This window comes from Crocodylus siamensis, chromosome 11 (assembly GCF_052110815.1).
Source record: "Crocodylus siamensis isolate JL-2025a chromosome 11, ASM5211081v1, whole genome shotgun sequence".
NCBI lineage: Eukaryota > Metazoa > Chordata > Crocodylia > Crocodylidae > Crocodylus > Crocodylus siamensis.
This window is the reverse complement of record NC_143405.1, coordinates 20,988,586-21,014,075: the sequence shown is the minus strand read 5'-3', so window position 1 is coordinate 21,014,075 and position 25,490 is coordinate 20,988,586. Positions and strand designations below refer to the sequence as shown.

General features: G+C 51.8%; 2 protein-coding genes across 2 annotated transcripts in view; one reads left to right on the top strand and one right to left on the bottom strand.

The window, feature by feature from the left end:
* Window positions 1-912: 912 nt before the first annotated feature.
* On the top strand, window positions 913-21,839 carry BAP1 (BRCA1 associated deubiquitinase 1). Its single transcript, XM_090022618.1, has 17 exons — window positions 913-1,000; window positions 3,523-3,552; window positions 3,654-3,708; window positions 4,624-4,756; window positions 5,957-6,076; window positions 6,559-6,620; window positions 6,707-6,849; window positions 8,201-8,279; window positions 11,194-11,317; window positions 12,217-12,364; window positions 12,906-13,093; window positions 14,450-14,583; window positions 15,802-16,274; window positions 16,565-16,725; window positions 18,036-18,128; window positions 18,883-18,955; window positions 19,714-21,839. Exons 1-17 carry the CDS (start codon window positions 964-966, stop codon window positions 19,845-19,847), a joined length of 2,187 nt encoding a protein of 728 aa, XP_089878744.1. The 5' UTR covers window positions 913-963; the 3' UTR covers window positions 19,848-21,839.
* A 136-nt stretch (window positions 21,840-21,975) lies between these two features.
* The window catches only part of DNAH1 (dynein axonemal heavy chain 1), a 152,774-nt gene continuing 149,259 nt past the window's right edge, over window positions 21,976-25,490 (bottom strand). Inside the window, exon 79 of the mRNA XM_090022620.1 lies at window positions 21,976-22,688. Within this exon, the coding sequence (XP_089878746.1) occupies window positions 22,567-22,688 (122 nt within the window). The 3' untranslated portion in view covers window positions 21,976-22,566. The remainder of the gene's footprint in view (window positions 22,689-25,490) is intronic.

Sequence of the window (25,490 nt, the reverse complement as noted above, 5' to 3'; positions counted from 1 at the left end):
TCAGGACATCTGCTAGGTCTATTGAGAGCTGGGGGGGCTTGCTTTTAACACCCTGTGCAGTGGCAGGACATGGACAGGGTTCTTGTCCCCCTTGCTTTACCAGTGACAGGTTAAGGGGCTCCCAGTGTTTTGGGACAATGTGTCTTGTTGCGTAGCTTTAGAAACAGGTTACACAGGGACTTGCACGGGATGTTTTAAACCGGGCTGTTCCTACCTGGAGTAGGGGCTGGACTAGGTGACCTCCGCAGGCCGCTCTAGCCTTCCTTTAGCATGACCATGCCATTGCTGGGGCCAGGCTTTCAGAAGAGCTCCGCTCCCGCAGGGGCGGGTGTCTGGAAAGGCCCTGAGAGATGTCCTGCTGCCCCCGCCAAGCACATCCTACAACCCCCTTTCAGAAGGGAGCAAGCGCCAGCTCGGAAGCCGGCAATTTTCCTGTGCCCACGCGGGGGCCAGGGCGGAGGTCCAGTGCCTCGGGGCAGCTCCAGGAGCACAGGCAGACTCGAGCCTTGCTCTGGACTCCTGCCCAAGGCTGCTCCCAGCCCCCACGCAGGCAGCCAGGGAGCCGCACAAAGAGGACTGATCACCGCGCACGCGCACGCGCATGCTCCTGATTGGACTATGCAGACCTCTACCCTGCGCTTCCCATTCCCAGCCCCAGTTTATTCATAGGCTGGCCTCCCCCACGTGTGCGAGCCCTTTGTCTCACTGGGGCCCAGCCTCTTCCGGGGGGAGGGGCTCAAATGAACTCCCCCGGGTGCCACACTAATCCCTGCCCCTTCTGCTCTCTGCTTACCGGGACGTATCTCGCGCCCGGTGCGGAAGCTCCGCCCCCGTGTGCGCGTGCGCACACAATCCCACCACCCGCGCGCCTGCGTGGATGTCGCGCCGAGATGACGCGACGGGGGCGGGGCCGGGGCCGGCGGCGGGGGCCGGACATGGCGGCGGGGAGCGGCCCGCGGGAAGATGAATAAGGGCTGGTTGGAGCTGGAGAGCGACCCCGGTGCGTGCGGGCGGGCGGCCCGAGCCGGACCCCGCGGGCGGTGACGGGGCGGGCGGGCTGCGGCGTTTGAGGCCCGGGAGCCGTCCCTCGCTCCCGCGCGGCCCCTGTCGCTGTCCCGTCCCCGCGCTCCGGGCCTTGGCTCGGCGGGCGGCGCTGCCCGTGCCCGGCCCCAGCCAGTGCCTGGCGCCGCCGCCGCCGCCGCCCCGGGGCTGGTGCTCGGGAGCCTTGGGGGCGCTCGGCAGCGCCTTGTCCGTAGCGGGGCGCCGGGACCCACGAGCTCCTGTTGTGGTCGAGGCCTGTAAGATCAGCCCTTTGCCCCAGCCTCCCCTGCGGACTTGCCCAGGGTATGGTTAGCTGCAATGGGATTAGCATTGCCACTGGCAGGATGAGGATTCGGTTATTCATCGCTGCAAGTTGCTCTTTGCTGAGGCACTTAACAGAGATGTGGGCGACCAGTGCTTTTACCGAGCAGGCCGTAGCTTGGGGCTGCCGTTGGCAGACAGGCCTAGCAGCGAAAGTGTGTAATGTGTACGAGGAGCACACTGTAAGGATGAGAGAATCAAGCCCTCGCGGTCATTTACTTCTTTGGCTTCTTTCTGTATTGTGTTTTGGAGAGCCAGGAGGCGCTCCTTCTCTCTTGTGTTATCTTGAGTGTTTATTTACTGGTGAAAGTCTTAAGATGCAAAGGGCATGATTCTGTCAGCCCATTCGTGAAGGAAGATGGGAATTGCATTGCCTGTAGGTAGGATTAGAGCCCTCTTCTTTAAGAGGTGAAATAAGATACGTTGCAGGAGCAGGTAGGATTGCCCTCCTCTTCATGGTCGTGATGCACTGCAACCGAAACTGTTCCAGGTCATGTAAGGTGGTGATTACACTGCCCCATGGTGCTCCCAGGTGAGCAGGAGGAGGAGGATTGCACATAGGTTCAGAGACTTGAAGGCCAGGATGAGCTGTCTAGTCTGACCTACAAGACTTGGAACCCCTCATTCAGTTGCTTCTAAATCAAACCCAGGTATGGAGTGGGGTACATCTCTCTTAGCAGTGCATCAAGTCTTGATTTAAAATCTTCAGTGCCATCTCCAGCAATGGCTCATTACAGTGGTTTTGTGGAGCAGGCCTGTGTCGCAAAACCACTGTAGTGGTTTAACCTGCACTGTTAAAACTTTACATCTTTATTTCTAGTCTGAGTTATTCTATTTCGGGGCAGGCAATTATTTTGGGTGGAGGGCCGCTTACTGAGTTTTGGCAAACCATTGAAGGCTGTGTGATGGACGGCCCTGGGCAGACACATTAATTTTCTAAATTTTTTACGGGCCCTGCAGGCTGGATAGAATGGCCTGGCGGGCTGCATCCAGCCCACAGGCCACATTTTGCCCACCCCATATCTAATTGCAGCTTCCAGCTACAGGCTCTCGCGTCTTTTTCTAGTAGCTTAGTTGGAGCCATCTGCTAATGGATGTCTCTTCTCCACTCCGGGTACTTGTAAACTGCACTGAAGTTTCCATGTGGACCCGTCCTTCCTTTGGAGGAACTGAATAATTAAACTTCTTAATCCTTTTGCTTTTAGGCATGTTCCAAAGGCCTCAGGTCATTCTTGCAGCTCTTCACTGGGCCCTGCTCATTTTTTTTTTTTTTTCTCTTTTTGGCTTTTCCTTTTGAAAAGTGGACACCAGAACTAGGCCTGTTATTCCAGCAGTGGTTTCCCTAATGCCATGAGAAAGGTGGTGCCTCCCTACTTTTGTTTGCATGTACAACTGAGGTGTGTGTTAGTTGCCTTCACTACAGAATTGTAGGGAGCTTCTGTTTTGCTACAAGTCTTCAATAACTTGAGTCTCTTTGCTGTATTCAGGGTGTTAGCCCCGGTCTTTGAAATGTGGGATTCAGAAGTTTTACAGTGACTAGAACTAGCCAGGGGCACTGCAAGCTCAGCACAGCATAGTACAGCACTCTGTACTACAGGACAATCTCTTTTTGACTCCACTGCACCTTGATTAATTGCTGTTTCATATGCTCAGGAATAAATTCAAAATGCTGTAATTTTAAAACTAGGAACTGATCAAGCTGTTTCTACTTTAAGATGGGGAGGAAAAAAGGTAGAGTGCCATTTCTTAGGAGACTCTCTGGTGCTGCTGGGGATGCATTGCAAAGTTTGGTGGTTCCTGTGCTGGCCTTTTCTCCACTGCCTGGATTAAGCAGAAATGCTCTGAGAGGAGAAGGGTGATCTCAGGTTGTCTCTTAAAACCTTTTTAAGATGTCAGTGCATGTGGCACAAATCAGGCATCTACTTGTATGCCAGGGGCAGTGTCCTGGCCAGGAGTAGACTTGTGCTGAAATCAGCCCAGACTTGTTCTGTAGTAGTGCTCTCTGATCCCAGTTCCAAACCTGCAATTTCCTGCAGAAGGTGGTGTGAGAACTCTGCTGCACTGGTGAGAGCATGTGGTCAGGGAGCTTCATTAGTCTCCCCTGCACCATGCATGTGCCACTCAGCCAGAGGTTCTGACCTCAGTTTTGTTCCCCTTCAGGTCTGTTCACCCTGTTGGTAGAAGATTTTGGTGAGTATAAGAGCTTTTTTGTAATATTTGTTCCATCCTGGATGCTGCCCCTGGCTCTCACCTGTTGGTCTGATACTGTTCTCTGCTCTTTCTCTTTCAAGGGGTTAAAGGGGTGCAAGTTGAGGAGATCTATGATCTACAGAGCAAATGCCAGGGGTAAGTTAACAACTCAGCAGTATGACTTCCTGGAGCTGGGTTCACCAGGAGGAGAAAAGCTTAGTTTGTGGGTCTCTCCTTAAGCAGTTCTGTGTTGAGAGTGCATCAGACATTTAAAGACATCTATATTTAGCAACGTCTAACAGGGAAGGGATTGGAAAAGGTGCTTCATCAGACTGCAGGAGTAGGATACGTGATCAACCCTCTCACTTGGCTTGGAGGAAGAGCAAGGAGCTAAGCCATGGCAGTGCTGCAGGCTGGAGCTCCAGGCTGGTAGTAAAATGGGAGAATTGGTAGTGAAAGAACCTGTGGGGTCTCGGGAACGTACTTCATGGTTTTCCTGTCTTTGCATCAGCCCCACTAGCAGATGCCGTTACAGATCTCTGTACAGTCACTAGTGAGGTTTTTCAACAGTGCTTAGAAATGACCTCAGTGAAGAACCTTCCAGTCAAAACCAGTACCTGACTCTGCTTTAAAAACTTTTGCCCTGTAATTATACTGTAGTGGGAAATAGTGGGGCATATAGTGACCAGCATACTGGAATATGAGACGGTGAGAGGCACCCGCTGGAGCATGTGGTTGCCCTGCTCTCTCATGTCTTCTTCTGTCACATAACTTTAGTAAATCTGTTAAAAGGTTATGGGTTTGGCACTGTCTCAATTTACCTGTCTTGTGCATCGGGGGGGCGGGGGGCAGGGGTATGGAAATCAACTGAAGTGAATTGTCTTTGCCAAGAGTTGGAGGCAGTGGCAAGCACCTCCCACTCTGGGTTTGGCCTGACCTCTTCTCTCTCCTCCTATTGTGGAAGAAGGCCTCTGGCATTAACTGACTGGAATAGCCCAGTCCAGGTTGGTGGGAACTTTTCTAGTCTGAGGCAGTTGCTGACCTAGCTCACATTTGTTTTCAACCTGCCAGTCCTGTTTATGGGTTCATTTTCCTCTTCAAATGGATTGAAGAACGCCGGTCTCGCCGGAAGGTTTCCACCCTGGTAGACGAGACATCAGTGATCGATGATGACATTGTCAATAATATGTTCTTTGCCCACCAGGTAAGCTGGGTGGGACCTAATGTGAGGACCTGTCTGCGGTGCTGCTGAGGAGAGTGGACAGATGGGGTGGGTTCATGTGCTGGTATCTCTTCTTCAATCCAGAATATGCACAAATTGGGAAGGAAGTTACTGGCTGGGCAGCTATTCACTGAGATGAGAAGGTGCAGTATTATATATATGCCTTGTGGGAGGTTGTATGCTTAACCTCTCAGATCTGGACTCTGGGACCACACGTGGGGGTGGTGTTTGCCCATGAGTGACAAACATATTGTGGGACTTAATGAGAGAAAGCAGCTGGGAATGGGAGACAGGACCATGAAAAGAGAGGTGTGGTCACTGCTGCCACATCTGTAAGTAGCAAGGGTACAGGACAGAGTGCAGCTCATGGGCACGTCTGTCAGACTTGCTTAGGTTACCGTGTCCTTTGGAGCATGGACTGCTGTGCTGTGTGCACAGGGCATGGAACCTACCCTGGAGAAGGGGCCCAGTGCTTTGTCCATGGGGTGGTCTTTCTGAGGGCTGGCCTAGGTGCTTGTGCTGAGGTAGAGCTGGGGTGGGTGTATCTGGGCACTTTGAGGAAGGAACCCTTTGGGGATGGATGACTCCTGCCCAAAACATCAGGGAGCTTTGTTCTGTGATGTGTTCCTACAGTACAGATGTGGCTTAGCAGCTTGCGTGGAGTTTTTTCACTCTGGGACTAGGCAAGAGTAGACAGAACCCACGACCCAAGCACATGAACAAGCTATTGTGAGGTAAATGAGGGTGAGGTTTTATAGCATGTCAGCTACTTGGGTGACTGCTCATGTGCATGCTCTTACATGGTGGTAAAAGAAAGCTGATTCCTGGTAGCTTGGTGCTCTTAAGGGGATAATAGCCTGCACGTGGGCAGTTACAGCCTAGTAGCTGACACCTTGTAAAACCCCACCCTAATTACTTCTCCTGGCCACTTGTTCATGTCCCAACTCTCCCTCTCCCCTCTCACCAGAGATCTGATACCCCACCTCTCCTGCACCAGCCATGAACTGCTGTGAACAGCTCTGCTGCACTTGCTCAGTAGGGTTCACAGGAAAGCACTAACTACATGCACCAAAGCAACTCTCCTGTTTTTCTGTGCTGGTTTCTGCTGGCTGTTGGGAGACTTCTGAGTGAGGGTGAAGCATCATCTTGTTCCTATATTGATTCCTGCTTGTTGCTCCATAGCTGATCCCTAATTCCTGTGCCACCCACGCCCTACTGAGCGTGCTCCTGAACTGCAGCAATGTGGACCTGGGGCCCACGTTGAGCCGAATGAAGGATTTCACCAAGGGCTTCAGCCCAGAGGTATGGGGCAAGGCTGAGATGAGCAGCTGTGTTGTCTTCCTCTCCCAGGAGGTTTCTGTCACCCAGGTCTCTGCTCTCTCACCCCTGTCTTGGTCTTTATGTTCTCCCTAAGCTTCCTCCCATGCTCACTCTGAGATTTTACCTCCTTTTGCCCTGGCTTGGCTCTGTGCCTGTTCTTGTGCTGTTCTGTGGGCACAGAGCATTGTCTATAGTCATGGTAGTCAAGCACCTCTACTCTTCACATCCTCCTCTAAGTCACCTCTTCCTTCCTCCAAAGGACCCCTTCTTCCTCCTCTGGAACTTGCACCATATCTTGATCTTGGGGGTTGCTCTCCCAAGCTTTTGTGCCTGGTTTGTACTTGTAAAGTGCTGTGTATATTTGAGGGTTCTCCATAGACACTGAGTCCTGATCTGAAAAACCTTTAGCCATTGTTTCCCACCGTTTCTGGGGTCAGCTGTTCTCTCTCTGCTTTCTGTTCTAGAGTAAAGGTTATGCCATCGGCAATGCCCCAGAGCTGGCCAAGGCCCATAACAGCCATGCCAGGTGAGTGTGGAGGTCATCGTACAGCTGTGTGGGTTGGGGGAGGGAGGCTGCTGCTGCATTGACCTTGGGCCCTTTTGCCTTTGCAGGCCAGAGCCTCGCCATCTGCCGGAAAAGCAGAATGGAATCAGCGCTGTGCGGACCATGGAGGCTTTCCATTTTGTTAGCTATGTTCCCATCAAGGGGCGGCTCTTTGAGCTGGATGGCCTGAAGGTCTATCCCATAGACCATGGTAAGGAACTTGTCATGGTGTCCTGCTCCAGCACGAGATGCCCTGGCCCCTCACATGACTTCCCAGGAAGTAGCCAGCAGCAATCTCTTGCATCAGTGCCTTGCTGATTTGCTTGCTTCAATGAATTTACCTTCTCTGTGAGCATCTTTCCCTCCCACACACCCCCACACCCACACCCACACGAAAGGGAGTCTTCAGCTCCTTGGACTGGTTTTGCATGAATTTTTGGTAGACATTCACTCTTTGCCCCTTGTAGCACCACCAAGAGCAGAAGGCTTAGGGCTGGGAACCTGCTGCCCAGTACATGCTGAGACTCATGACAAGAAACTGTAGATGGCTTCAGGTGTGCCCATGTTTGGGAGGCCTGGTCCTGGGCTGTCATTGGCCTGTGGCCATGCCTTGGCAAATCTGCTATACCTCCACATTAATTCCAGGCAGAGCCCTGAGATATATGTACGCGACTGCTGCAGATATCTGCAGCCCCTGCTCTTCTGTCAGTTAGCACTGCCCCAGCTGCGCCCCTTCAGTCCCAATGTGAAGAATTGCTGCTGTCTCAAGCTGAGATGTCCCCTGTGTGGAGACTGCTTCTAGTGCTGAATGGTAGCTGAGATCTCAGTTTGGACTCCATTGCATTTCCACATGTGGCTTAAAATGTATTTGCCTGGAGGTGGAAGGGAAGCTTATTAATCATAGAATCCTAGAAAATGAGGGTCAGAAGGGACCTCAGGAAGTCATCTAGTCCAACCCCCTGTTTTTCTTCCTCCTTCTAAAAGGGCACTGAGGACTTTGCTCTCATGGGAGAGTTGGATTTGTGGATACACTGGAGATCCAACATTCTCATCTTCCTGAGGGGACATATGCCTGGCTTTATGACCCCAGACGTGTTCCAAGTGAGGGGTTTGCAATGATCTTTCATAGCACAATGGACTCTTTGCAGGGTAGCAGTACTCCATGTGTTTTACATGATTAGAATGTTTGCTTCTCTGTCTTGCCAGCACAAATCCCAGCTATAGGGGTCAGTAAGCAGCTGAGAACTTGCTTCCAAGGCAGGAGAGCATGTGCTTTCCATGTTGCACCCAGCATGCACCAGAGTTGAGCCTGGTTTTGTAGATGAGAAGTGAGCTCACACCAGGACTTCTGTAGTCATGGGAATAGAGTCACAAACCCTACTGAGATTTCCTGGTGACCTGCTGTTCCAAAGATGCTCCTTATCCATGTGGGTGGCTTTTTTGTTGTTTTTTGTCTAGCTTGTGGGTTGCAGAATACAAAGGATCTCGGTGGCTGTCTGGCTAGTCTGAGGGTGGGAAACTTGTTTGGCTTTGCTAACTCCTGTTTCTGGCTGTTTCCCCAGGGCCCTGGGCTGAGGACGAGGAGTGGACAGACAAAGCCAGGAGAGTGATCATGGAAAGGATTGGACTGGCCACAGCAGGGTAAATACCTTGATGAGGCTGGCCTTCCTGAACATGTTTGCCATGATGCACCCCAGTTCTCTGTGGGCTTGTGAGCAAGTAGAAGATCTTCCTATCCTGGGTGATGGCCCCACAGGGAGGGGAAGGCATTCCCCTGTACCAAACATGGGCCAAGTGCTTCAGAGGTATATGAAAGAGAGAAAATGAGTTGAAGCGTCTCTCTTGCAGTCTCAGCAGCCTTCTGAGGGTGCAGGGAGAGTTCTCTGATTAAATGACATCTCCGTGAATAGCTGTGTACCAGTTGAAGTATGGGTGAGATGAGCATGCTTGATCTTTTGCTTGTACTAGCTATAGTAACACTTGAGACAAGTTAGGGCCTTTGACTTGTATCCTCTGCTACTGAAACGCCTCTGAGGGAGCTTGCATTTGGGCCCTGGTGTGATTGGAGAAGGTGCCACAAATATGGCAGTATGACAGCCCAGAGCACAGGCGCTGGCAATGCAATGTGTACTCTCTGATTGTTCAGCTGGTTGTTTTATCAGCCATTCATTCCCCTCTGTAGGACTGCCCAGGTGCACTTTGCCAGCCAGGATGGTGCAGCAAGAGCCAGTTACTCTGACTGGCACCTTTCATTGCTCTCTTGAACCACTGAAGTGACTGACTGACACCTACACCACTTGAGATTTCACTCTTCCACCATAAATACCTTTTGGTAGTAGGAGTGACTGTTTATTAAGGGGGTAGGGCTGTGTAAAGCTTTGGTCCTTGATTTGATTTGGCTCAATTCAGTGGCTGAATCTCTGAATCCGAATTGAATCAGGAGACCCTTTAATCCAGGGGCAGGCAATTATTTTGGGTGGAGGGCCACTTACTGAGTTTTTTAGCAAACCATTGAGGGCTGCGTGGTAGGCAGCCAAGGCAGATAAATATTAATTTTTCTAAATTTTTTTTAAGGGCCCTGCAGGCCAGATAGAATGGCCTGGAGGGCCATACCTAGCCCGTGGACTGCATTTTGCCCACCCCTGCTTTAATCTCTCCAAATTGAATTGGAACCCTCCAAATCGATTCGGACATAGACACAGCTTTAAATGTTTTTTCCTATAAACCTCCGGGTAGCGGGCAACTCATGAATGCTGTGATGCTGGCATGCCTGGTGTATCCCACAGAAGCGTGGGGGACTCCCCAGCGTGCTGAGCAGCAGATGTGGAAGTGGACCAGAAGCACTTCTGGTCCACTTACGGGTCCGCCGGGGAGTGCACACTTCACTGTTCAGTGACTGGTGCCTCCTGGGTCTGGGGGGGGCACCTGGAGTCCCCTCCCACAGCTGATCACTGGGGTGAGGAGGGACCCACCAGTGCACTCCTTGGTGGACCCAGAAGCGCTTCTGGATTCGCCGCTGAACACGTGGAGGGCCCTCCTGCACTCTTGTGGGACTCTCCATCCGCCCCAACATTGCAATAATCGCAAGCCTCGCTGGTACGTTGAGGTATGTAGAAAAAACATTTAAAGCTGTGTCTGTGTCCGAATCACGGATTCTCTGAATTGGCAGCAGATCTTCAGATTCAGCTGAATGAAATCGGGGACAGTGATCTGAATCAATGAATCAAATCGCTGTCCCTGATTTGAGCTGAAATATGAATTGAATAGGGCCTACTTCGCATGCCCCTATTAAGGGGCTCTTCTCTGTCCCTTTAAGAACTGACCTTGGAGAAAGGAATGGAAGAACTTGAATTCAAGACAGGTCTCTGAGAGTGGTAGGGAACTTTGGCTGCTGCCTGGCATGTGAGGTGGTATCAGCGAACCCCAAACCTGAAGACTCTATAGTGCCCCTAGGGCACCCTCTGTGGGCATTTAGAATTGTACTGTGTTCCCTACGTAGCATGCTCCCGCTTCCATAGATACTGGTGCTCAGCCCTTCAGTGCTGCAGGCTGGGTGTTGAGTGTCCTTGCATAGTATAGTATGTATTTGTAACTGGCTCCCTAGGAACTTGTCTGATCTGGGGGCCTCACAAATACCACCCTTGAGACTTTGCCTTTGGAAGCCAGGATGGCATGGGGAGGTGAAGTGACTGATTCACGATCCACAGCACAGGATCCTGAATTGTCCAATCCTCAAGTTCCTTACCTCATTTTTCTAGATGAGGTACTCCAATCTTTTTTGTTTTTTCGTTTTCTTTCCTTTTAGGGAAAAGTATGTACGTGGTTCACTCACTGTACCAGTTGCAGCACTTGCTTTTTCTCACTGCCCTATAAGGCACTCTGGATAACTTTATTGCTTAGTTCTGGGAAGGCCTAGACTTATGTTAAGAGCCTTAGCATAACTCAGTTTGCCCACTACACAGATACCTCCCTGTTTTAAACCCATTCCTCTGTTCCATGTCCTGGCTACTGTCACCCAAAATGTGGTATTCAAATTCTGCAGGGAATTTCCTTCCGTAAAAGGTTAATTTTTGGTTGCTACTCAGCCAGCCCCTCTGAGCATAATAGCTCCCAGGTGCCATCCCAGCACTGCAGTGAAGACCTGCCAGGTGGGGACATGGCTTCAGGGTCCTTGTGGTGGCTCAGATAACCTCTGGCTCATCTGCCTCTTAGACAGTCAGCTTGTGGCCCTGTACAACCCTGCCATTTGACTTCAAAGTCCCCAACACCTGTTACTTTAGGTAGTCAACTGGTTGGAGCCTTGCTCAGCCAGTTGGAATCCTCATGTCTGATGTATGTGAATTCATGTTGCCTCATTGTCTTTGGTTGCTGGAGCCTGATTTCTAGCTACAGGCTAATGTCTGGTCCTCATGAAATGGGCCATGAACACAGGGGTGGCAGCATTTGACCTGTAGACTGCATGGTGAGTGCTATCTGAATCCCCATTTGTGACTTGTCGGGCAGCTGCTTTCCCCAGTTGACCCAAGGCTGACATGCCCTGTGTGCTTTGCCACAGGGAGCCGTACCATGATATTCGCTTCAACTTGATGGCAGTGGTGCCTGACCGGAGGATGAAGTATGAGTCTAAACTGCACATCCTGAAGATGAACAGGCAGACTGTCTTGGAGGCCTTACAGCAGGTAGGAAAGGCAAGACATCAGCATGAATGCAGCTAAAGAGAAGAAAGCAGGGTTTGCTGCCCTTAGTTTTGGGTACCTCCAGGTATTGCAGGGCCCTGTGGTCTCACTCCAGAATGGTGGTGGCTCTGCTTAGCAGACTGTGTCCTAGGTAAGCAGTGCCTTTGATTTCCCTGTGTCTGGGGTCTTAGTACTGGGTTCATGCCTCTTCTCCAGCTGGCCCCTTGTCTTCACTCTTCCTGCCTAGGCCCAGTAGCTGAGGGTAGCGGAGTTTCCATTTAGCCATGTCGTTGAGCCCTTCTAACCTGGTCCCATTCGAGCCAAATAGCCTGGTGACCTGGTTCCTCAGTGTTGTAAGGCTGGCTGAGATCTGCCAGTTCGGTCCATTTCTATCTAGCACTGAGCGTAGATTCATAGATGTTGGGGATAGAAGGGACCTCATTACGTCATCGAGTCCAACCCCCTGCCTTGGGCAGGAAAGAGTGCTGGGGTCAGATGACCCCAGCTAGATGCTTATCCAGTCTCCTCTTGAAGACCCCCAAGGTAGGGGAGAGCACCACCTCCCTTGGAAGCCCACTCCAGGTTCTGGCAGTCCTTTTTGTGAAGAAGTTCTTTCTAATGTCCAACCTAAATCTGCTGTCCTTCAGTTTGTGGCTATTGTTCCTACAGGGGGTGCTCTAGTAAATAGAGCATTTCCTATTCCCTGCTGCCCTCCCATGATGACTTTATAGGCAGCCACCAGATCACCTCCCAGCCTTCTCTTGCAAAGGCTGAAGAGATCTAGGTCCCGCAGTTTCTCCTCGTAGGGCCTATACGAGTGGCCTTCTCTGAATCCTGTTAAAGCAGTTTGATTTGAGGTGCTCCTAGTTCAGTGCTCAGACTACTTGTCGTTTGCTTTCAAGCTAATCCGAGTGACCCAGCCGGAGCTGATTCAGACCCAAAAGTCCCAGGATTCTCAGCCTGCTGAGGAGGCGAAACCAGCAAGCAGCAAGACCTGTTTGGCACTGGAGACTGGCAGGGCACCACTAGCCCCAGAGAGCTCTCACCCAGGTATGGAACACGCTCCAGAGTTGCATAGAACCGTGCAGACAGTTCAGGAGCAACTGCACCCACATGTGGCTTGGCAGCTTGATCATAGAGAGCTGTATTTGATAGCATAGAATTTTGCTGCACAGTATTACAGGATCATAGAAAAGTAGGTCTAAAAGGGGCTTCAGGAAGTCATTAATCCAACTCCCTGCTTAAGGTAGGGAATGGTTTGGATTATCCTATCTGAACCATTCCATACAAGCTCTTGTCTAACCTAGTCTTGGGTCTCGGGAGCATGTATATAGAGCTGTGGCCTCTCTCGGTCTGTGCCTGGTAGCAGGCAGGCTATGAGTTGCGGAATTGGAGGAGAGCAGAGCTTAAGCCGTACTCCTTGTTCTCGTGGTGGAGGTGGGTAGGGTTGGATGAACAGGGAGTTCTGAAGAAGCAGAACAGTGCAGCTGTTCTCAGGGGTAGGAGAAAGATTGGATGGAGCATCTGGAATCAAAGGGGATGGGGTCTGCCACAGAAGGCTTCATTCTGATGTAAGAGGTATGTGTTGCAGACAGCACTGATGAGTGCACGGCCCAGGGCCACGCCGCATCCACCCAGAGCCCCCCCAACAAGTCCAAGCTAGTCGCAAAGCCTTCTGTGAGCAGCATCAATGGGGTGCCTCCACCGAACCCTAACCCCATTGTGCAGAGACTGCCAGCCTTCCTGGACAACCACAACTATGCCAAGTCACCCATGCAGGTATGTGTGGCCTGGCCCTTCTCCCCAGTCAGGGGAATACAAATGAGCAAGAGTTGGGCCTTTTCATTTCTAAGCTGAGTCTTCCAAATGGAGCATGGGGAGAAGAACTTGGAGACTTCCCTTCAGACCTGGTAGCAATTCTGCCAGGGGTCAGGATGGTCTTGTGCCTGATGTGTGGCCTCCCAGCCTCAGTCCCTGTAAGTGCATAGCATTTATCCTGTATTAATTCGAAACAAACTGCATACACATACATGGCTGTCTAAACCAAACAGTGGCACATGCCTGGGTGCATACACTCAGATTTTTCTGTTTCCATTAATGGGTTTAAGTACGTATTGTACTTCATCCTGTGGGATCTCCTTGCTGAGTTAACACATTCTGGATTTACGTGTCCTGGTAACTTTGCTTTAAGCATATTTTTCTTTATATGTGTTTTGTGGGGAAAAGAGAGAGAAAAAAGAAACTCAAGTGCTGGGATCTATACTGATGAGTTGACCCCCATCAAATTTCTAGACTATGTTGGTTTAGAAATATCCCAGAGAAAGTCCATCAGGAGTCAAAACAGGGGTAAGGCTGGAGAGCCAACCTCGGCTTCTCTCCCTGCAGGACAGGGTTTACACGTGTCGTGGAGATCACAGAATGAATGAGCATGGAGCCTGGATCCCTCTTGCCCTTGAAAGGGATTTTCCTTGTAGGCTGCAGTTAGAAGCACAGCTAAGCAGGGGCTTGCATTCCAAACATTTTGTTTAAAAGTCTCTTCACCTTCTGTTTCCGACGGACTGGCTCCTTGCCCAGAACGTGCTCTGTTGGCTGAGCCAGAGGCTCGGGCTTCATTAGAATGTCTGGAAAGGGTTAAGTACAAAAATTTCCTGAAAACCTGGAGCTCAGGTTTGCTTGACATAATAGTGCCTAATATTGCTGCAAAAGATGTGGTCTGTTTTTCTTGAGGGGTTCCAAGAAAACGGTGCCAGCCCTGAAAGGGGGTGAACTTATTTCAAGAATGCAGTAACCAGGGTAGTCGGCTAGCTGGGAGGATCAGGAGCTACTCTCCAGGACAGTGAGCAGAGCTAGTGCCTTTAAGCTTGACACAAAAGAAGATAATAGTGGCATGGACTTGTTTGGAATGAAAAATTCTGGCATCGCCAGTATTTGGTTAATTGGGGGGAATGGGGGGGCACACCTGCGTGTGACTCTGATTGCGTCGTGATATGGGTGACGGTGATTTGGTTTGTGTGTAAGAAACTTGGGAATTCCTGTATCCCTGGTGCCTGCTCTCTCTGCTGGGGGTCAGAGGCTGTTTTGGTAACAGAGGCCCGACTTGCAACATTCTTCAGGAAGCGATGACGTGTGTTGCAGGAGGAAGAGGACCTTGCTGCAGGAGTGGGCCGAAACCGCATCCCCATCCGACCACCCCAGCAGTACTCGGATGATGAGGATGACTACGATGATGATGAGGAGGAGGAAGTCCGTAACACCAACTCTGCTATGAGGTAGTGGATTGTGCTGAGGGCTTGTGGGGTAGGGGTTGAGGGGAAGGCCTTGCTGGTGTTCTCCACTACGTAAGTGCAGATGACTGTGTGAGGTGTAGAGCACTAGAGAAATGTATCACTAAATAAACCAGGGGTTGGCAATCTATGGCCCCCTGGGCTGGATCCTGCTTGCAGAGAGGTTGGATTCAGTCCAGGAAGGTCTGACCCAGTCCAGGGTAGCACGCATGTTCAGGCAGCACACAGCTTCCCCAAACCACATGGCCCCTCCTAACACCCTCCGGCTGTTCTCACATGTGCTTACCATTGCTATAGAGGGGCCAAGTATCTGCAGTGAGGGAGCCAGTCACAAACTCTGAGCCAAGGTGACTTAACAAACCCTGAGAGAGAAGGTGAATAATGGCTCTGGTCAGCTGGCCTCCCTTGTGAGATGGCAGACTTAACCGTGGGACTGCTCTGTACAGGGGAGGTCCCAAGCCCAGCTGGGTTGGCAGAGCAGGCCCTGGAGGCCACTTGTTCAGCCCTGGTCACTGAACCTTTTTGTTTGCTGCTTAGTGATATCTTGCCTCGGTTTATCTCACACATACCGATGACAAGGGTCAGTTCTTGCAGGCTTCAGCAGGAGGCTGTGCTCTTACAGGCCTGTGGCAGGCATAGGGAACATGGGAAAGCTCCTGAAGAGGCAGGCTGGTACCAGCACTCTTGCTTGGTCCTGTTGGTGGCATAGGGGAGTGCTGCTGTATTTGAAAGCCATTAAGAAGGGGGCAAATGATCTTGTTGCTTAAATCCAGGACTGAGAGGCTGGCAGGCTAATGCAAACTTGCTGTGGTGTTGGATAGATCATTTGCATGAATGTTTTCAAGTGTCTGCTAACTTTGGGTGCTTCATCCTAGAGCAGAGGTTCCCAATCACCGGGCCACGGCCTGGTACTGTGCCGTTAAGGGTTGGCTGCTGGGTTGTGGCGTGAGCCCCCTGCTCAGACATCTGCCTGTCCACCCAGGCAAGTGGCTTTTGCCGCCAGCTGTCACATGCAGGGTTAAAGTGGGGCAGCCCCAGGAGGGAGGCAGCCGGCTTCATGCGCCCCGTCCCGCTCCAATGCAATATATATAAAGGTTGGAAACCACTGTCTTAGAGAGGTGGCTGCATTGTTCCTCCACAGCAGCTGGGGCACTATACCTGGTGCTGCCTGTGGTTTACCTTCTATCCCATGTTCTTGGGCAGGTACAAGAGGAAGGGGCTGGTGAAGCAGGATCATGTCGGGGGGGCAGCAGATGGCCAGCTCTCTGTCCTCCAGCCCAACACCATAAACGTCTTGGCGGAGAAGCTCAAGGAGTCTCAAAAGGATCTCTCCATCCCCCTTTCCATCAAGACTGGCAGTGGGGGTGCTGCTGTGGCTGTCGTCACTCATTCCCAGCCCTCCCCCACACCCAGCAACGAGAGTACGGACACTGCCTCAGAGATAGGGAGTGCCTTCAACTCACCACTGCGTTCTCCCATCCGCTCGGCCAACCCCACCCGGCCCTCAAGCCCTGTCACCTCCCACATCTCCAAGGTGCTCTTTGGGGAGGAGGACAGCCTGCTGCGCGTGGACTGCATGCGTTACAATCGGGCTGTGAGGGACCTGGGTCCCATTATCAGCACAGGCCTGCTGCACCTCACTGAGGACGGGGTGTTCTGCCCATTGGCCATCGCAGGTGGGTGCCTGTGGGCAGGGAGAGAGGCCACAGCTGTTCTAGTTGAGTAGGTTGGACGCACACTTCCCCCACCACTACTGAAGGGCTCTTGGATTGGGGAGGAGGGAAAGGGCTTGGCTGTGCTTTGGCTGGAATAAGCAAGTGGTTACCTGGTGGGCTGCTGGGGTCTGAAATGGATGGGAAGGGGAGGGCAAGCAGCCATCCTTTGGCTACTGAGAACGTGCCTGTCTGTGGCCTGGGAGTTGATACATTGCTCTAGTTCCTAATGTTTCCTTCCTCGGCATGCCCAGACGGTGGAAAAGGTTCCCTGCCTTCTATCAAACAGAGCGATGAGGCCCACCCTGCTGTTAAACTAGAGGAGAAGGAAGCCAGTGAGCCCAGCGACAGCAAAGAGAAGGCTGGACTCAGCAGGCCAAGTGATCATGTTGGCGGGGAAAAGTATTCTCCCAAAGTGAGTATCCGTGCCTTTTGCGGGAGCTGGTCTGTCCAGCCCCTGCCACCGTCCCCTCTCTGTTTGCTGCGTGCTGGTGATGGCCTGTGGCTGGGGTAGCCGGTTCTGTCTGCAGCCCCTGCATGGTGTTATGGGAGGATTGTGTGCCTAGTAATGGCATTGACCTTTTGGGGCCCAGAGGCTGGTGTCTGGAGTTTGGCAACCACACTTGGCTCTGTGTTGGTCTCCGTATGACCGTTCTGGCCAGGTGGACTCCTTTAGCAGCACAGGTAGTTCAGCTCCCACAATGGGGGCCAGCAGGAGAGCCCTGGACTCTTCCCATTTTGTCTACAGAGCCGTGATAGCACTAGCAGTGACAGGCCAGCTTTGCACACTGAGCTACTTGAGGAGGCTTGGCCTTTTTCTGACCATGAGGGGTTCTTCTAGGTTGTGGCTTGTTTTTTCAGGAGACAGTGTATCCACTAGGGCCTGAGTGGAGGTCACTAGCTCACCTTGTGTAGGGCACCAGAAGCTTCTTGGTTATTACTGCTGTGCTGCAGTGCAGGAGCAGGTGAGCTCCTTGTGCCTCGGGCCATCCTCACGGCCATGTGCTGTGCCATGTTGTACTGTCCTTGCACAGCTATGTCCTGTGGAGAGCTCCCCTTAGCAAACTCCCTGAGCAGTTGTCAAGTGTCTGTGAGCAGCCTGTTACACTGCAGTCACATGTAACCTTACTTTCCCTTGTACCTGCCCCCTACTGTGCCCTGCTGTACTGCACAGCTGTCTGACTGGGGAAGGAGCTCTTTTTGCTGTACTGGATAAGACAGGCCATCGTACCAGCACTCCTTCCTGGAGCCTGCTCTTCCCTGTCTTAGCAGAGAGGGGGTGTATGTGCCAGAGCTGCATGGCTCTGTCTGGCCTGGCATGATGCACTGGGTAGGTCTGGCTGGAATTTAGTTCTGCCCAGAGAGGGCAGTTTCCTTTTGATGCAGAATGAAGCTGAGGCTGTCCAGCATCTTGTATGCAGGTCAAGAGGCCGTGTGTGTGTTCAAAAGAGCCAACTGATCACATGCTGGGTGGAAACCCACCTGTCCCTACTGACAAGCATGTGATTTGACTGGTTTTTGTTTTCACCCACTTGCTCTCCTTCCTGGCTCAGAGAAGCTGTTTAGTTGGAAACCATTGGTTTCCATGAAGCATTTTGATTCCCAGTGAGGCAGCTGGGCTGCGACAGCAGTGGGTGCTGGCTGCAGCCCTCCCTTCCCTGTGTGCTGCTCTGGCGCTGACCTAGCAGGGAGGTGCTGACCAGTGCTCTCTGTTTGGCCCGGCAGGAGCTGCTGGCACTGCTGAAATGTGTGGAAGCAGAGATTGCCAACTACGAGGCTTGTCTGAAGGAGGAAGTAGAGAAGAGGAAAAAATTCAAGGTGCGCTGGTGTATTGCCTGTGTTTGTCCTGGGATTCTGCAGGATAAACCCCGTCATGGTGGCATGTGGGAGAGACTTGTTTAGCTGTGCGGGACAGGTATGGTGAGGGCATGGAGTCGGTCTCTATCAGTCCTCTACTCCAGGCTGGGAAAGCTGCCCCTTGTCCAGTAGCCCAGTCTGGAGTTTTTCCCAGCACAGAACAGTACAACTGAGCTTCGCAGCTAGGCTGAGGCTGATTAATAGAACTGCCCTGCTGGCCCAAGTGCCACTGGTATGTAGGAGACTTTAGGGAGGGGAAGGATGTTGCTCGGCTCCCAGCACAGTTCCTGCTGGGACCTTGGGTGCACTAAGCCCCACAGAGCACATGGCTTACCCTGCAAGATGGAATTGGGACAGTCTCGTCTCATCTTTGAGACAAAATTGACCTTGAATCAGCCATCCTGACTGTCTTTTTTTCCCTGACATCTCTTAACTGAAAGCTCCAATATGGACAGCAGCTTTAAACTGGGTTCAGTTGTTGATTCCATATGTGTTGAGGTCTAAGCATAGGACCCAAACCAGCCAAGAGCTCACATCAGGCTCCTGAGTCTATTGCCTGGGATAGCAGGAGTCTGGACTTGATTATCCAGGTATTCCTTTCCTGTCCCTTGTCCTGTTGATAGGGCTCCAGCCTGGGATGCTTGCTGGGCTGCACTTGTGACTGCTCCTGGAGAGCAGCCTTTCACCTTGAGTTCTCTCTGCCCACCTTCTGTAGATTGATGACCAAAGAAGAACCCACAACTACGATGAATTCATCTGCACCTTCATCTCTATGCTGGCTCAGGAAGGTGAGGCTTGCTGCTTCCAGGCAGTTATGGGTGACTGGTGCCACCTTAGCCAGGGGTGGGGCACATGCCCCCTGCTCCCCCCACCCCAGCGACCAGATAGGATGGGGGCACCCCTGCAGCCAATCTCACTGACCGGGGGGAGAGTCCTACCCCTATGCATTGCCACTGCAAGCAGTGGTAGGAAGGTGGGTGGGGAGAGCTGCACATCCAGGATTCATCTCTGTTTCATCACTCCTGGAATGGGTGAGATGCTTTAAATTGGCCCCTGTGGCTTTTTCAAGTCAGAGGCTGGAGTTGCTGAAGGGCTGCCTTGTCTTGCAGTCTGTTCACTGGGATGGAGCACTTTGTCCTGGGATTGGCTTCCCGTAGCTGACACTGCCTCTTTTTTTCAGGCTATGAGCAAATGATGTATAATTGCTGGCATTTTCTTGCAGGTAGAATAGTCCATTGCGGCAGGGGCAAGTGTGTATATTCTGTGGGGTTTGCATTTGTAGTGGGAAGCAGGGGGTGGTTTCTGGAAAGCGGGTATCCTTTGGTCTGAAACCTGAAGACTTGGTTTTTGAATGAGCTGAGATTCTGGTGATTAGAGCATCCAGGTCTCCAGATTAGAAGCAGGTGACACCTAGTTAGGTGAGCTAATGAGGAGTTGTAGTGTCAAGTGTCCATGTTTCTGGGAGGGAGTCAAGAGACCAGAAAATGGCAGGCTTGTGGGTAGGCAGTTCCTGGGTCAGCTCACATGCATCTGCTTTCCCCTGCAGGGATGCTGGCCAGCCTTGTGGAGCAGAACATCTCTGTGCGCAGACGGCAGGGCGTCAGCATCGGGCGCCTCCACAAGCAAAGGAAACCAGACCGTCGGAAACGCTCCCGTCCTTACAAAGCCAAGCGCCAGTAGCATCATCCTTGGAGTTGGGGCTGTGAGCAGAACCCTATGCCTGCCTTGCTTGCTTTGGCCAGTGTTGAGATCCAGGCCCTCAAATATCATGGTTCACCCTTGCCCAGGGAAGAGGGACCTGATGCAGATCCATGGCTGGGACCTTCCTGATCGCGTCCTTGTTGCTGCATGTAGAGGCAGAGATTGGACTTTCCTCCCAGCCAGGTACCCTGAGTCTTGAAAAAGCCAGGGGTACTCCTAGAGAGCAAGGCCCAGCAGCAGGGCATAGACCCAGGGGGTGCAGTCTGTAGTGTTGGCTGCCTAACTTGGGGCCACAGAAACACTCAGATCTATGTGGCAAGTGTCCCGGGCTGCTTTGCATAACACTTGGCAGCAGGCAGTGGCTTTCTGGCTGAGGACTGAGCCAGAAATCAACTGGGAGGGGAGTGGACAACCCACTGACTTCCAACCGATGAGGGGACAGGCAGCTGGAGTTGTCTTAACGAGGCCTCCAGTTCCCTAGCAATGCTGGCGTGTGTCCGTGCTGGCCACAGCTGGCTGTGGCTCATGGTCTTAGGTGTCTGGGCCTTGAGCTCTGTGTCCCCCCGGACATTCAGATATCTATTTTCTAGGTGGCAAATGTTTATTTTTGGTTCTGTCCTTGTTCCCAAGCCTAACAGCTCCTTGGAGGCCTCACTGTGAGCACTGCTGCTCAGCCTTCCCCATATAGGACCAGGCAGCTGCCCTTACATTAGTTGTGCCAATATGTACCCCTTCCATGTTGGGCTGGGCTCTTCCAAGGTGGCCTTGTGATGCAGAGCTAGTGCCCTCCCATGTAGGGGGGAGATTCCTAGGGCCTGGCTCAGTCCCATCTCCCCCCTCCTTACTGTGGTCGGCATCCCCAGGTGAGCGCAGAGCAGGTTTCTCCATGACATGACCTCCAGTGCTCACTCTGCCCCTTTCTCACCGTGTGGCTTGGTACAGCTGTGCCTGCCTAGTTGTGGCTTTCCTGCACTGGTCTGAGCAACTGTGTGACCTGTTGTAGAACGACTGCCTCAGGCAGGACATAGTGGGCAGTAGTCTCTGAGACGACTTCCTTCCCTGCAGAGGCCAGTGCTGCTGCTCAGGCTCCATGAGGCTGGAGGGACAAGAATGTGATAATAGTGTCAGGAGATCCAAATAAGACATGAGGCACTTGGGTAGGGGCACAAGCCCACTCCCTTTGGGCTCAGCAGGTCTGTTTCCAAAGGACTAAGGCTCTAGGGAAGCTTTTGAAAGGGGCCTGGGAAGGAATAGTCTGTTGCACTCGCTGCAGGCCTGGACACATTGTTCCCATGTCTGTTGCCAGGGAGTATGTGTATTCCAGCATAAGGGTAGCTTTCCCCAGAAACTACAGCTGTGTGGTTGAGGAGAGGAGGAAACTGCAGGAAGAGGTAGGGACCAAAGTGGGGCTCACAGCTGCCTAGGGCTGAAATGGCATTGTGTTCTTTTTTTTTTTTTCCTTGGTTTGTGTTTTTTTAGTTGACCTTTTTCTCTTGTGTGAGGTGAGCCCCTTTTTACACAGGAATAGACTGACATGCAAACAGGCCTCCCCTGCTCTAGGTGCTGCCTCCAACTTACGTTCCCCTCTCTGTTTCCTTGTGCTGATGCTGACTGTCACTGTTGAAGGTGGGTTTCTTCTTTCCTGACCCTACCAGCTGTCAGGCTTGTATCCTAAGGGGAAGCATGGTTCCTCCTGCTCCAGGACCTGGCTGGCCTGACAACAGGCTGTTGAGGCTGTTTAATGGGGCTTGAAGGGGAGAGGAGTCTTAAAGGAAGATGTAGATGCATGTGAAAGCAGGGCAGCCTCCCTAAAGAACTGCAGTCCACACTTGTGCATATCAGCACAGTAAAATGAAGCTGTTTTGATACTTGTTGATGGGAGAAAAACATCCCTCTGTCTCTTGCCATGTCCTATTTTAAGCGCTGTAAATAATGGATATGCTAGAAAGAATAAAGCTGTCCCATACCATGTGTCCTGGAGAGAGGTGTTTAACAAGGGGTGTATTTGAATGAGATAGGAGCTTGTTTTTAGGAGTGGGATGGGGGGAACTTCCTGTTCCACAAAAAAGTGAGATGCATCGGTGTGAATGGACAGAAAAGCAGCAGCAGCAAGGTGGTGGCTGCGCCCTGGCCAAGGAATGAGCTGATTTTATTTCATCTCTAAGCCTTATCTGAGTGGGGGCTTCTTTTCTGCCCTGTTTGCTTGTTTCACAGTAGTGTTGAAATTAGCCATGGTGACTCTCCAGCATGATGCACAACACTAGCACTGTTAGGTGTGCAAACACCTGCATGATTCACATGATAAACCCAGATCCTTCAAACAGGAATCCACAATGTCAAAAACACTTTGACCAGTTGCTTTCTAGTAGCTTTCACTTGCTTTTTGACTACAGAAAAATAAGCTGGCATTTTCTGAAGGAGACTTTAAGTCTAAAAAACAGAGCCTTATGCTAGACCGGTGGTTAAGAGGCTGGCTAGAAAGAATCAAGCACAGTATTTTGGTGAAACAGAACAGCTCTGTATTAACAAAACAAGACTAAGTACATAACAGCTCTGAGGGGGAGGGAGAAATAATTGCAGGGTCGCTCAAACACTTTCCCAGTGCACCGGACTACAGGACAGCAGCAACACTGGCTCGCGTCTCATGAGTTGGTTGTGTCGTTGCTATGGCTTCTAAGGTTAGGTGCTGTTTTGGGGGCTAGAAGTCCAGGGCACAGATCAAGGCTACACCCTGCTTGATCCAGTGCCTCTGGGACTTGCTGCTGGGGATCTCCACAGCAATTACGTAGTTGGTGGAATGACCTGTTGTTGACAAGGTTCCTGGGATGGGAAAAGATAAAGATTGTAGGAAGAGGATGTGCAGATGATAGAGTACTATAGCATGTACAGTGCCTTGTAGACAATCCCACTGCTACCACAGTGTCATAGAGATCTAACTGCTTGTTAGTGATGGTCAATAATCAATGGCTGGAGGAGCTTCCTATCTTAGCACTGCCCTTCCCACACTGCATCTTCAACCTGCATTTCTCCTACCCTGTTTCAGAGCCAGATTTAGCTGCTAACACTTCACCAGCAGGCTGGGAGTTACCATGTCACTTGTTGACTGGTAACAGAACAAGCAGGATTTTCTTGTAGTCCTGTGAACAGGTTCTATGTGCCTGTTTTGGGGCCTTAAACGGGGAGGCTCATGTATTTTGATCCTGGGTTCAAACAGGAGTGTGGTACACAGGGAGGCCATCTGACCATGCTATTAACCAGCTGGTTCATTCAACAAGCCCATCTGGTTAGTGGGAAGCACAAGGGAGTAAGTGTGTGGTGCTCACTAGAGCTGTGTGAAGTTTGGGCAGCTGTTTTGTTTCGCAGGTGTTTCAGGCCATTTTGGTGCTTGAAATGCTGAATCCAAATCGAAACTGAAGGCTCCGAAACGTTTTGGAGCTGGGCTTGCAGGGAAACAAAAACTAGGAGGGGGGAAGGACTGCTCTGATATTGACATCTAGCTCCCAGTTCAATTCCCTAGCTCTCTGACCATTTTCCCAGCTCTTCCCAGGGGGTGTGGGCCTGCAGCAGCAGCCTAGCATGCAGATCCAGGGGCCTGTGCCCCCCAGGAAGAGCTGGGGGAAATCAAACCAGGGGCTGGGCAATCCTTGCCCTGCGACCTGGATCTGCAGAAAGAAGAGATCTGCACCAGGGTCTCCTTGCCACGGCTGCCCGTTGTTGGGGCAGTGTGGGGCAGGCAGCAGTGACGAGGAGACCCCAGCGCAGATCTCTGCTCCCTATGGAGCCGAGTTGCACAGCAGGGACCAGCAGGCTTGCTCACCACTGCTGCTTCCCTGTCCCTTGAGTTGGCGTGACAGGGATCAAAGATCTGCATGGGGGTCTCCTCACCTGCAAGGAGGGTAACAGCTCTCCCCTGGAAGAGCCACCCATGGCCCTGGCACCACCCCCAAGCCCTTCCTGGCTGGGTAGAACTGTGTGAAGTTTCCCTTTCACCCGGTTTGAAAAGGATTCAAAGGAGATTCAGCAGAAATGAAATGGCAGTGGTCTGAAACACCAAAACAAATCACTGTCCTCTGAAACTGAATCAAAATGCACCCATTTTGCCCAGCCCTAGTGCTCACATATGAAATCTAGTGCAGTGTTATTGTTTAGTGTGAGGCTAGTTATCAAGGTGAGCAACTAGTTGCTTGGGTCTTCATAGTTGGTAGTGGCGGAAGGGACCTGAGCAGATCATCAAGTCCAACCCCCTGCCATGGCAGGAAAGAGTACTGGGGTCAAATGACCCCGGCTAGGTGATTATCTAGCCTCCTTTTTTAAGACCCCCAGGGTAGGAGCAAGCACCATTTCCCTTGGAAGTTGGTTCCAGATCATAGCCACCCTGATTAAAGTACTGCCTCCTGATATCTAGCCTGAATCTACTCTCAGTGAACTTATGGCCATTATTCCTAGTTACTCCTGGTAGTGCTTGGGGGAACAGTCTCTCCCATTTCCCACTCGTCCCCCTTGGTAAGTTTTATAGACAGCCACCAGATCCCCTCTCAGCCTTCTCCTGTGGAGGCTGAACAGGTTCAGGTCCTGTAGCCTGTCCTCATAGGGTCTGCCTTGGTGCCTCCTGATCATGCGAATGGCCCTCCTTTGGACCCTCTCAATGCTGTCCATATCCCGCCCCCCCGAAGCGTGGTGCCCAGAACTGGACGCAGTACTCCAACTGTGGCCTGACTGATGTCGTCACATAGAGGGGGAGGTACACCTCCTTGGACCTGCTTGTGATGCATCTGTGGATGCATGACAAGGTACGGTTAGCCTTCCTGCCCACGTCCTCACATTGTCGGCCCATGTTCATTTTGGAATCCAGTAATGATTCCAAGATCCTTTTCTGCCTCTGTGCTGATGAGAAGGGAATTCCCCAGCCTGAAGGTATGCTGCTGGTTCTTCCTCTCAAGGTGAAATACCTTGCACTTGTCAGTATTGAATCCCATCCTGTTCTCATCCGCCCACCCCTGTAACCTGTCCAGATCTAGTTGTAGCCTGTCCCTCCCTTCTAGCGTGCCTATCTCTCCCCACATCTTGGTGCCATCTGCAAACTTGAACAAGGTGCTTTTCACCCCCTTGTCCAAATCACTGAAGATGTTGAACAGTGCGGGCCCAAGCCCTGGGGAACCCCAGTGCCCATATGCCTCCAGGTCAAAAATGACCCATCCACCACCGCTCTGGGTGCAGCCCTCCACCCAATTTGCAACCCATCTGACTGTGTAGGCGTCAACACCACAGTCACCTAACTTGTTGATGAGAATGGGGTGAGAGAGTGTCAAAGGCCTTCCTAAAGTCCAGAAAGACTCTGTCCACCACGCCACCTGCGTCCAAGGATTTTGTGACCTGGTTGTAGAAGGCAACCAGGTTGGTCTGACAGGACCTGCCTCTAATGAACCCATGTCGGTTGCCCCTAAGCATAATCTCTCCTGCTGGTTCCTCACAGATGTGTTTTTGGATAATTTTCTCAAAGAGCTTCCCCAGGACCAAGGTAAGACTAACAGACCTAGTTTCCTGGGTCCTCTTTCCTCCCTTTTTTGAAAATGGGGAACACTCTGGCCCTTTTCCAATCCTCTGGCACCTCGCCAGAGCACC